The following is a 12,383-nucleotide window of genomic DNA, read 5'->3' on the forward strand; positions in this document are numbered from 1 at the left end:
TCTGAAAAGAAAGCATTAGAACACAAATATTTATTCAGAATTAGAAAAACCTAAAGCATTAAGAAGGGTTTTGAAATCATAAATCATCACAACAGAGGAAAAACACTCTAAGCATTATCTAATATCTAAGAAGGTAAAAATGTGTCACACAAATTGTCATACAATACCTAAAGATTCTTCTTCACATTTTCCGAAAATTATAGTTGCTACTTGACTGGAGTTATTTTTGTTAAATAGATGAATTTCACCATCACTAATATTATTTCCACCACCACCACCAGAGGCAAGTTCATCCGTATTTTTTTGTATTTGTTTGTTTTCCTCCAAATTTATATTCCTAATAGCACACTGTTCATCTCTTTGGAAAAGTGACTTAGTTTTAAAAGGTGGGACAAAGACTCTGGTCTGTTTGCTGGTAATCGAGTATCTCATTTTTTCATTTCCTGTGGCAGAAACTTTATAAAATGGCTTCTCTGAAACTGATAAATTGCTTGAAGATTTTTCCAAAGTCAGGTGTTTAAAAACATGAGATTTAGACACAAATTCTTGATTAGGTGGGGTAAAATTTGGATTCTGTATTTCTTGCCCTTCTTTAGTTGTGCTACAAGGGGAAAAAATATTTAGGTTTGATTAATCAGTAAATGTACACATATAAATGTTTTGAAATATGCATTTTTTTGCAGACTCTCAATTGCTACATAGCAATTCTATCTAGTAACTGTTTTATATTTATCCTGGCTACCACTGCAAGTCAACATCACACTTCAAGTCTGTAATTATATTTGCACACTCTTACTTCCAGCCTTTGACTGTATCACCTACTTCACATAATAGAGAGTTCGTCAAACGTGGATTCTCTCTCAGTGTCCAGTCCACTTCTACCCCAGTGCTCCTTACCTCCTTGTCAAAGAAACGGCTACCCACCTCTGCGGCCAGCACCTGCACCTGTACTCCTCATCTAGTAATTCAGTCTCCCAGGAACCCCACTCCTTCGCTTATTATTCCAACTCTCTCCTTTCTGTCTCTTCCGCCCCGTTACATCATTTTTTTTAAAGTGTTCCTTTCATTTAGCCTGAAAGCTTTGCCCACCCTTAAAACACTTTGCTTTTCTCAGAATTATCTCCCACTCAAACTAATACTATTACTTACTGTTCATGGTCAACCTATCGAATGAGTATACTAGACTTTTTACTTCCTCAATTTCTGCTCATTCAACTTATTTCTTCGACGACTCTAGAGACATTGTTTTCAATAACGTCACTAAGACCTCCCAAGAGTCCAAAAAAAAGAAGAAAAAAAAAAGCTTCTTATGTAAACTCATTCTACTTGATCTGACAGTTGTGACAGGTTCCTCCTTAAAATTCTCAATTCTCACCTCTAATATCTACAACACACTGTCCCTCTATTTCTTCTGGTTCCTTTGTTGATTTTTTGTCTTCTTTATTCTTAAAAATATTCGTATCTCCAAAGCTGGATTTCTTCCCAAGACACTTTTCCTGGTTGATGTAATTCATTTCCATGGCTTAAAATAATCTATGTCCTCATACCATACCTTTCCCCTAGATATTACTCCTACATTTTAAACTGCACATAGCATGGTTTCCCCACCTTGATGTTCCACACTCACAGCAAAGCTAAGTTCATCACCTCCCCCAGCACACACGCTCTTCCTAAGATTTGATATCTTGTTGAAAATCCCCATTCTTTCTTTTACCAAACTTTGGACCATGGAACTTGAAGTCACTCTGGAATTCAACAGTCATCCATTCACCATCCATAAAATACTGAATCCCTACTGTGTGTGAGGCCTTGTCTTGGCTGGGGAATTTAGTTGACGAACAAAATAAAATCAGAGAGTTTACATTCTAGTGGAGAGAAAGAGACAAATATGCTATTTGGTATTAAAAGCTATGGAGAAAATCAAAGGATGGCAAGGGGGATAGGAAGTATCCGGCAGAACTAAGGGGAATGCTATTTCATACAGGGTGGTGAGGAAGACACTACTGACAGGTGACATTTGTAGAGACCTAAAGGAGGTGAGGGAGAAAGCCATGCAGGTATTTGAGCAAGAGTGTTGCACGCAGACTGAATACCATGTGTGAAGGCTTAGACACAAGTGTGCCTGGAGCAGGTGAGTGAGGGGAAAGCTAGTACATGAGACTGGAAGGGCAGCAAAGATAGAGCATTGGGCTTTTACCTTGAGATGGGAAGCCATGGGATAGTTTTGAGTAAGAAATGACATGTTTAAAAGGATCCCTCTGTCTTCTTTTTTGAGAATTCACTATGTATAAGGGGCAAGGGGCAAAGTCAGAAGCAGGGAGACAAGTTCTATTGAAATAATCCAGAAAAGAGATTATAGTGGCTTGAACCAGGAATCAGAGGTGGATTATTAATATGGGGAAGACTACAGGAAGAACAGATTATGGTGCAAGATATCAGCTTTGGAGATACTAAGTTTGAGATGCCTATTAATCACCAAAATAAAAATTTCAAGTAGGTAGCTTCATGAAAAAGTATGTTGTTCAGGGAAGATATCTGGACTAAAGATATTAATTTGGAGCCATCATTGAATCAACAGTATATAACCCAAGGCAATGGATGAAATCACTAGGGAGGAAGGGTGAGAAGAGGAGACATTTGGAGTGAAGCCTGGAGGAATCCAACATTTAGCGGAAGGGGAAGAACCAGCAAAGGAGACATAAAGATCAGCCAGTGGAGGAGAAATTAGACAAATGTCCCGGAAAACAGAGTGAAAAAACTGTTAAGAAAGCAGGAGGGACCAGATCAACTGTCGATGCTACTGAGGTCAGGCTGCAAATCAAGAGCTGATAGGATAGCAATGTGGAGGTAACTGCACTCTTGATGAGTGCTAGTGGTAGGGAGAAAGGCTGTCCAGAGCGAGTTCTGGAATGAATGGGTAGAGACAAAGCAGAGAGGGTGCATAGGGACAATTCATATGACCTAGGCTGTAAAGGGGAACAAAGAAATGGGCTGGTGGGGTTGGTTGTCATCTCTCCCCACTACCAGTTCTGACTGTTTTCAACTGCATGCTTTCAAAAATTTAGTGGCTATGGTCTCCTCTCCATTCTTCCTGTCCTTGGGGGTGATTATGTTTGGGGCATGGGATGTGTGTGTGTGTGTGTGTGTAAAACATGCATTAACAACACAAAATAGCCATTATTTTTAGAATGTTTTTTAAAAAAACACACTATATTATGATAATTAAAAATCAGTTTAAGCATATCTTACCAAAAGGGTCCACAGGTAACTGGCTTTAAAGAAATGTGATGCATAAACAATCTTCTGTCTTTTATTGTGCCTAGAAAAAATTATTTTACATTATACATTAATGAAAATTTAACGGGAGATTTTATTTCCTATGTCCATTTATTATGTTATTGTAAAATATTTACACAAAAAAGAAATTGAGACAATTATAGACTTTTAAATTTTCAACGCATACAGTAAATGACAATGAAACCTTTAATTAGTCCATTAGTAGGGAACTGGTTGAATAAATCATGATACATTAATACAGCCACATGATGATGTACTATGCAATTGTAAAATGGAATGAGGAAGATCTCCATATACTTCCTCACAGGAGGGATCTTCAGATACATTCTTTAGTAAAAGTAAACAATGTACAAAATGGTATATATAGTATAACACCTTTTGAATAAGAAAGAAGGAGAAGAAGAAAATATATATGTGTATATTTGCTTATGTTTACAAAAAGAAACCCTAGCAGGATAAATTGAGAACTATTAAAAATGGTTACCTGTGGTGAGCAGATGGTGGGGATCTGGGGCGATGGGAAATAGCATGGAGGGGATAAGGATGGAAACAAGACTTCTCCAAGTTTACCTTTCCAGAGCTTTGAAGTATGAACTACGTAAAGGTTTACATACTCAAAAATGAAATAAAATTTTTTTAAAAATCCTAAAACTGAAAATAAACAGAAACAAATGAACCTAATCTAATTATCAAATTGGTGATCACATACAGAAGTATTTTAAGTGATGTCCGAACAAAGTACTTTGAATGTATATCCTTAATGATGTATCTACTAAGGATAAAGCCAACTGCAGAGGATTTTTTAACTTACCTTAATAGCTTTATTGTTAGTAGTAACATTGATATTGTAAATTTGAAACTATTACTTATATACCATAGCAAAGTGGTCCTCAAAGGGTGATCATGGGCTCCGGGCGGGTACCCAAAACCCTTTTAATGGATCCAGGCTGCCCAAACTGTTTTAATAATACCATGATAACCGCCTGTTTCACCATGTTGACATATGCACCACTGGTGCATAAAGCACTTCTGCTGCATACTTTAGTGTGATGGTTTTCTCAAGAAAATGCCCTCAGATGATTGAGTTGTGAGTAACACTAGCTGCTTTTTTCACAGAATACCATTAGTAATTGAAAGAAGAAACAACAAATTACAGTTATACAGACTTGGCTATTCTGCAGACATTTTCTTCAAAATGAATGAAAAGACCTTGCTACAACAAGGAAACAAGTGGCAATATTTGTTGCTAGTGGTAAAATTCAAGCTTTTAAGCAAAAATTAGAATTCTGGAAAATAAGTATCTAGCTCTGTAAGCCAGACAACTTCTTAAAGACTTTTCTGATGAGATCAGTGGTGACATTAACGAGAATGACTGTTGGATATTATATAATGAAATATGTCAACACTTGGAAGATCTGTATAAGTTGGTGAAATAATATCTTCCAAATAATGAATACACACGCACACACTAACAATAACCAATATACAATGTTACAAATATAAAAATTTCTCAGTTTCAATTTTTAATATGGTAAGCATCTATAGATATAATCCACATAAACAAATGTGCTTTTATTGGGGTCCTCAATAATTTTTAGGGGTGTACAGAAGTAAAAAATTTCCTACGGGGATTCAGTGGCAGATTTGAGCAGGCAGAAGAAATAATCAGCCAACCTGAAGGCAACTGAAATTTTCCAGTCTGAGAAGTAGATGAAAAATCAATGAAAAAAAAATGAATGAGACCTGAGGAACCTGTGGGACACCATCAAATATACCAACATAGGTATCATGGAAGTCCCAGAAGGAGAACAGAGAGAGGAAGGAGCAAAAGAAAATATTTGAAGAAACAATGACTGAAAACTTTCCAGATTTGATGAAAGACATGAATCTGCATAGCTAACAAGCTCAATGAACTTCAAACAGGATAAACTCAAAGATATCCACTCTGAGACACACAGTCAAATGGTCAAGAGACAGAGAAGAGAAGAGAATCTTGAAAGCAGCAAGAAAACTGACATGTCACATACAAGGGATTCTCATTAAGATCAACAGCTGATTCTCATCAGAAACCACGAAGGCCAGAAGGAAGTGGGATGACACATTTAAAGTGGTGAAGGAAAAAAATGCCAACCAAGGATTCTATATCCAACAAAACTATCCTTCAAAAATGGAACAGAAATTTAGCTTAAGACAATTTCAGAAAAATAAAAGCTAAGAGAGTTTGTTACTAGTAGACTTTCTCTATAGGACATGCAAAGGAGGCCCCTCAGGCTGAAATAAAAGGATACTATTCAGTAACTCGAAGCAATTCAAAGAAATAAAGAACACCGGTAAAGGCAAATAACATAATAATCATACATCTATGTTAACAGACACACAATGTATAAAGATATAATCTGTGACAATATCAACCTAAAGGGGAAGGGACAAAGATGTATAGAGCAGAGTTTTCTAATACCATTGAAACTAAGTTGGTGTCATTCAAACAAGGTTTTCAGTTAAAGATGTTAATTGTAACTCCCAAGGTAAACATTAACAAAAACAACTGAAAAATATAGAGAAAAGGAAAGAGGAAGGAAATCAAAATGGTACACTAGAAAAAAAAATCAACTAAATAGATAAAAGGATTACAGTGGGGGAATTCAAGCACAAGAAACACATAAGATGTAAAGAAAATGAATAGCTAAATGGGAAAACTAAGTCCTTCCCTACCAGTAATTACTTTTTTTAAAAAATTTTATTTTGAAATAAATTCAAAGTTATACGAACAGTTGCAAAAACAATACAAACCCCATACACAGAACTCCAGCCCCGATACCCCAGTCCACCAACTTTAACATGCTGTCACACCGCTATTTCTTTCCCTCCCTCCCTATCATCCATCATCTATTGCTCTGTCTTCTGAACATATGAGAGCTAGCTGCACATATCCTTGAACAAACACTATAATTCACATACACAATTCCCATGAACAAGAACATTCTTTTATGCAATCCCATTAAACGCAGCTAAGAAGTACAAGAGATTAAACATTGATACAAAGCTTACATTCTATATTTCCTTTTTTTTTTTTCCCTTATGTCTCAACTGTGTCCCTTTGAGCCTCCTGTCTTCCATCCTCAGATCCCATCCAGGGTCATCCTTGGCATTCAATTGTCATCTATTTAGACTGTCTTTTTTTTTTTTTTTCCTCAATTGTGGAAACATATATACAGCCTAAATCTTCCCATTCCACCCCCTCCCTAGCATTCCATTAGTGGGATTAATCACATTTAGAATGTTGTAATGCTATCTCCTTCCCACCATCCATTACTAGAAATTTCCCTTCACCTCAAACAGCAACCCTACACTCATTTCTTAACTCCCCATTGCCCCTTCCCCCATTTCTCTTAACCCATACTCTACTTTTCATCTCTATGGTCATATTCTCTGATAATTTCTTTGTGTTTACTGTGGGGCTTAAAATTAACCTCTTAAATCCATAACAATCTTGTTTTTCTTTGATACCAACTTTACTTCAATAGGACACATAAACTATGTTCCTATACTCCTCCATTCCCCCATCTTTATACAGTTCTTGTCAAAAATTACATATTTTACATTGAGTTCAAAACCACTGATTTGTCATTAGGGTTTATGTATTTTATATCATGTAGGAAGTAAATAGCGGAGTTACAATTCAAGAATTATTGACTTCTATTTGTATTCCATTGTGGTCAGAGAATGTGCTTTGAGTATATTCAATTATTTTTTTTTTAATTCATTGAAGCTTGTTTTATGTCCCAGCATATGGTCCATTCTGGAGAAAGATCCATGATCACTAGAGAAAAATGAGTGTCCTGGTGATTTGGGATGTAAGGTTCTATACATGTCTGCTAAAATTCTCTGTATCTCTCCTTTCTTTGTTTCTCTGTCAGTACGGCTCCCTTTAGTATCTTAAGTAGGGCAGGTCTTTTATTGGCAAACTCTCTCAGCATTTGTTTGTCTGTGAAAAATTTAAGCTCTCCCTCCAATTTGAAGGAGAGTTTTGCTGGATAAAGTATTCTTGGTTGGAAATTTTTCTCTCTCAGAATTTTAAATATGTTATGCCACTGCCTTCTCGCCTCCATGGTGGCCGCTGAGTAGTCACAACTTAGTCTTACGTTGTTTCCTTTATATGTGGTGAATTGCTTTTCTCTTGCTGTTTTCAGAACTTGTTCCTTCTCTTCAGTATTTGACAGTCTGATCAGAGTATGTCTTAGGAGTGGGTTTATTTGGATTTATTCTATTTGGAGTTCGCTGGGCATTTATGCTTTGTGTATTTACATTGTGTAGAAGGTTTGGGAAGTTTTCCCCAACAATTTCTTTGAATACTCTTTCTAGACCTTTACCCTTCTCTTCCCCTTCTGGGACACCAATGAGTCTTGAATTTGGATTTTTATTTTATCTATTGTATCCCTGAGATTCACTTGGATTTTTTCGATTTTTTTTCTCCATTCTTTCCTTTGTTCTTTCATTTTCTGTTCTGTGGACTTCTAGGACACTCAGTCATTGTTCAACTTCCTCTAATCTTGTATTATGAGTATCCAGAGTCTTTTTAATTTGGCCAACAGTTTCTTTTAATTCCATCTTTTATTTTTTTATTTACTCTTGCAATTTCTTCTTTATGCTTTTCTAGGGTCTTCTTTATGTCCCTTATATCCTGTGCCATGGTCTTCTTCATGTCCTTTATATTCTTTGCCATGTTTTCATTCCTCAATTGTAGTTCTTTGATTAATTGTGCCAAGTACTGTGTCTCTTCCGATATTTTGATTTGGGTGTTTGGGATTCGGTTCTCCATATCGTCTGGTTTTATCATATGCATTAAGATTTTCTGTTGTTTTTTGCCTCTTGGCATTTGCTTTGCTTGATAGGGTTCTTTCTAGTTGTAAAAAAAAAAAAATACCAATCTAATTTTTCAGAAATACAAGTTGGTGGCGTACACTTTCTCTAACTAACCAGCAGATGGCATCTGCAAGTCACCTATACCACTCATGTCAGTTCTCCTCAACTTTGTCTTTGTGGTGTGTGGGGAAATGATTCTTGTGGGGTTCAGTCGGTGAACTCAATTTGGTGTGTTGTTGGAACTGTCCGCTCTGAATGTGGGGCGTGTGTCTGAGTGGTTAGGGAGGCAGGGCAGCTTTAATATTCAAACCTCCCAGGTGTTCCCAAAGATTCAAGGCTGTTGCAAGAGTCTAAGCCTTCATTTCAGTTTTGCCCCAGATGTTCTCTGTCGCTGACCCACAAACCACTGGCATTGACGTAGCGTCCCTGGGTTTTACGAGCGGGCCCCCCTTCTCAGCTGTGATCTTCCAGGACCTCTGCTGAGGGAAGGCTGTGGTACGTCACAAGTGCGCGCTGTCCCTCAAGGGAAGCCCCGGGCTGCCGGGCCATGCAGGGGCACTCTCAGTCTAATGCAAAGATGGCACAGTTCCTCCTTCCCAGCTCTGGGACAACTGGCGTGGCTCTGGGCTGTGGGCACAGCCCCGAGCAGAAGTGTCTCCAGCCCGCTGGGGAAACAGCTGCAAGCAGCGGGGTTTCTTTCTCCTTTTGGCTCTCCCCTCTGCTCCCCTGGCCCTGAGGGAAATCTGCAGCAGGCTATCCTCCATGCCAGACACTGAGAGGTTGGCTCAGCCCGCTCCTGCTGTGCTTCACTGCACGGTTCCCACCGTCACAACTGCAGCCGCTCCTGGGTTTTTCCCTTTTTTTTTTTTTTTAAAAAGAACCAGTCCATCTCCAAACGCCAACCCCTGGCTTCCCCACACTGCAGTGCAGCCGTGGGTCTTTCAGCTGGCTTACTCACTCATTTCAGAATGCAGACTCCTGGTTTCACCAAGTGCATGGCCCCTGTGGTTCTAGCAGACCTTGTCCAGCTGGTGCATCGCTGAAACCGGTCTTCTGGGTCACCTTCTGGTTTTTATCTAGTATTTTTCACGGAGGTGTTTTTTTGCCCTGTCTCACCTAGCTGCCATCTTAGGTTCTCCCAGTAATTACTTTTAATGTAAATGGATTAAGCTGTCCAAATAAAAGGCAGAGATTAGCATAATGGATAAAAAACATGATCCATCTATATGTTGTCTGTATAAGATTTACTTTAGATACAAAGAGGTTGAAAGAAAAAGAACGGAAAAGATATTTCGTTCAAATAGTAACCAAAGGAGAGGTGGGGTGGCTAATAATTATCAGTCAAAATCGATTTTAAGTAAAAAAAGATTATGAGAGACAAAGAAGGCCATTATATACTGTAAAAGGTTCACTCTATCAAGAAGCTATAACAATGATAAACACACACACATCTAAAAGTAAAGCCCCAAAATATATTAATGAAAAACTGAGAGAATTTAAGGTAGAAACAAACACTTCCTACAATAAAAGCTGGAGATTTCAATACCTCACAATCAATAATGGACAGAATAGACAGAAGAACAATAAGGAAACGTGGAAATTAAACAATATACTCTTAAACAACCAATGGTTCAAAGAAGAAATCTCAACAGCCATTAGAAAATACCTTTAAATGAATGAAAACGAAAGTGCAACATACCAAAGCTTATGGCATGCAGCAAATCTACGTAGTGCTCAGAGGGAAATTTGTAACAGTAAATACATGGTAAATTGTTGTTGGTGTGTTGTTGGTGTGTACATTAAAAATGAAGAAAGATGTCAAATCAATACCCTATATAAACACCTTAATAAACCAGAAAAAGAAGAGAAAACTAAACTTAAAGCTAGTGGGAGAAAAATAATAAAGAGTGGAGATAAGTGTGTAAAAAAACAGAAAAATAGTGAGAATAACAAAACTAAAATTTGTTCTTTATAAAAGAGCAACAACATTGACAAATCTTTAGCTAGACTGGCTAAGAAAAAATGGAAGAAGCCTCAAAATTACTAAAATCTGAAATGAAAGTGGTGACATTATTATTGACTTTACAGAAATAAAAAGTATTATAAGAAAATGCTATGAACAACTGTAAGCAAATGAATTAGATAACCTACATGAAATGGACAAATTTCTAGAAACACAAAAACTATCAAAGCTGACTTAAGAAGAACTAAAAAAATCTGAAGAGACCTTTAACAAGTAAGGAGAGTGAATCAATCCTCCCAACAAAGAAAAATCTAGGACTCGATGGCTTTACCCATGAACTACAGAAAAATAAACACCAATATCATCAAACTCTCCTAAAAAACCAAGGAAGAGGGTGTGGGGACCCAGGGCCGGGGCTTCCCCTCTCTAATGGGGAATGAGGCCCCACAGCACATGGCAGTCTGCGTGATGGGGACAGAAGCTGAATGTCATCAGACCTCCTCAAGGAAAAGTCTGCACAAATGGTATCATAAAGAAAGCATTGCTACTCCCTTCCCCTTTGTTGATAACACATCTCCAGAACCCTGTGTCATGAGATTGCTGAAACTCTGTTCTTATACCCTATGGAACGTCTTTGTCCTAAACTCTTATAAGCTGCCCCTTGCACTCCCCACCTTGCGGACTGCTAATTCCATTTTCCTTGGCTGACTGCCACCGAGAAGAATCTTCTCCTGTTCGTAAGTCCAAATAAACCTGTATTTCACTCTGTGCCTGGCGTGTTGTTTGATCTTAGGGCTGTGCTGACCCCAGCCCTTCAAGAGCTGGGTTGGAACTCAGGGATCACTTTGTAACTCATTTCATGAGGCCACCATTACCCTGATACTAAAACCAGACAAAGATACTATAGGAAATCTACAGACCAATATCTCTTATGAATATAGATGCAAAGATCTGCAACAAAACACTAGGAAACCAAATTCTGCAGCATACTAAAATGATTATATACCATTAACAAGTGGGATTTATGTAACAGGAATGCAAAGTTGGTTAACATACAAAAACAATCAATGCAATATACTACATTAATAGAATGAAAGAAAATAATCCACATGATAATCTTGATGAAGAAAAGCATTTGACAAAATCCAACACACTTTCATGAAAACACTCAATAACTTGGCAATAGAAGGGAACTTCCTCAGCTTATAAAGACCATATATGAAAAACCCACAGCTAGCATCACACTCAATGGAGAAAGACTGACAGCTTTTCCAATAAGATCAGAAACAACAGAAGTATGTCTGTTTGCACTACGTCTGCTGAACAAAATACTGGAAGTTCTAGCCAGGGCAATTAGGCAAAAGAAAGAATAAAAGGCATTCACATTGAAAAGAAACAAGTAAAACTGTAACTGCACATTATGTGATCTTACATATAGAAAATCTAAAGAACCCATCAAAAGAAACAAAAAAAAAACCAAAAAAAACTTAAATGTAATAAATGAATTCAGAAAACATGTTCAATACAAAATCAACAGACAAAAATTAGTTGTATTTGTATACACTAGCAATGATCAATTCAAAAAGGAAATTATAAAACAATTACATTTACAATAGCATCAAAGAGAATTAAATACTTAGGAATAAATTTAACCGAGGAAGCACAAGACTCACACAATGAAAACTCCAAAACATCACTGAAAGAAATTAAAGATGACCTAAATAAATGGAAAGACACCCTATGCTCATGGATTGGAAGTCCTGATATCATTAAGATGACAATAATGATCAAAGCAATATAAAGATTCAATGCAATCCCTATTGAAATCCCAATGGCATTTTTTTTGGAGAAATGGAAAATTCCATCCTAAAATTCATAGGGACTTTCAACAGACCCCAAATAGCTACCACCCCCCAACCCCTGCAACAACAACAAAAAAAACCTGGAAAAGAAGAACAAAGTTCGAAGATTCACACTTTCTGAATTAGAAACTTATTACAAAGTTACCATATTGGCATAAGGATAGGCAAACAGACCATGGAATAGAATTCAGAACCCACAAATAAACCCTCACATCCACAGCCAATTGATTTTCAAAAGGGTGCCTACCACATTCAATGGGGGAAAGGACAGTCTCCTAACAAATGGGACTGGGAAAACTGGATATACACATGCAAAAGAATGAAGTTGGACCTTTACCGCATACTATATATAAAATTTAACTCAAACTGGGTCAAAGACCTAAATGCAAGAGGTAACA

At 37.3% G+C, this 12,383-nt stretch overlaps 1 protein-coding gene across 3 annotated transcripts in view; it reads right to left on the bottom strand.

Moving 5' to 3' along the window:
- BRCA2 (BRCA2 DNA repair associated) overlaps positions 1–12,383 on the bottom strand; it is a 73,634-nt gene that overhangs the window by 29,988 nt on the left and 31,263 nt on the right. For all 3 annotated transcript variants that reach the window (XM_037799822.1, XM_037799824.1, XM_037799825.1), the window contains exons 13-14: positions 3,250–3,319; positions 168–601 (exon numbers count right to left, since the gene is read on the bottom strand). In XM_037799822.1, the coding sequence (XP_037655750.1) occupies positions 168–601; positions 3,250–3,319 (504 nt within the window). The remainder of the gene's footprint in view (positions 1–167; positions 602–3,249; positions 3,320–12,383) is intronic.

This window comes from Choloepus didactylus, chromosome 12 (assembly GCF_015220235.1).
Source record: "Choloepus didactylus isolate mChoDid1 chromosome 12, mChoDid1.pri, whole genome shotgun sequence".
Lineage (NCBI taxonomy): Eukaryota > Metazoa > Chordata > Mammalia > Pilosa > Megalonychidae > Choloepus > Choloepus didactylus.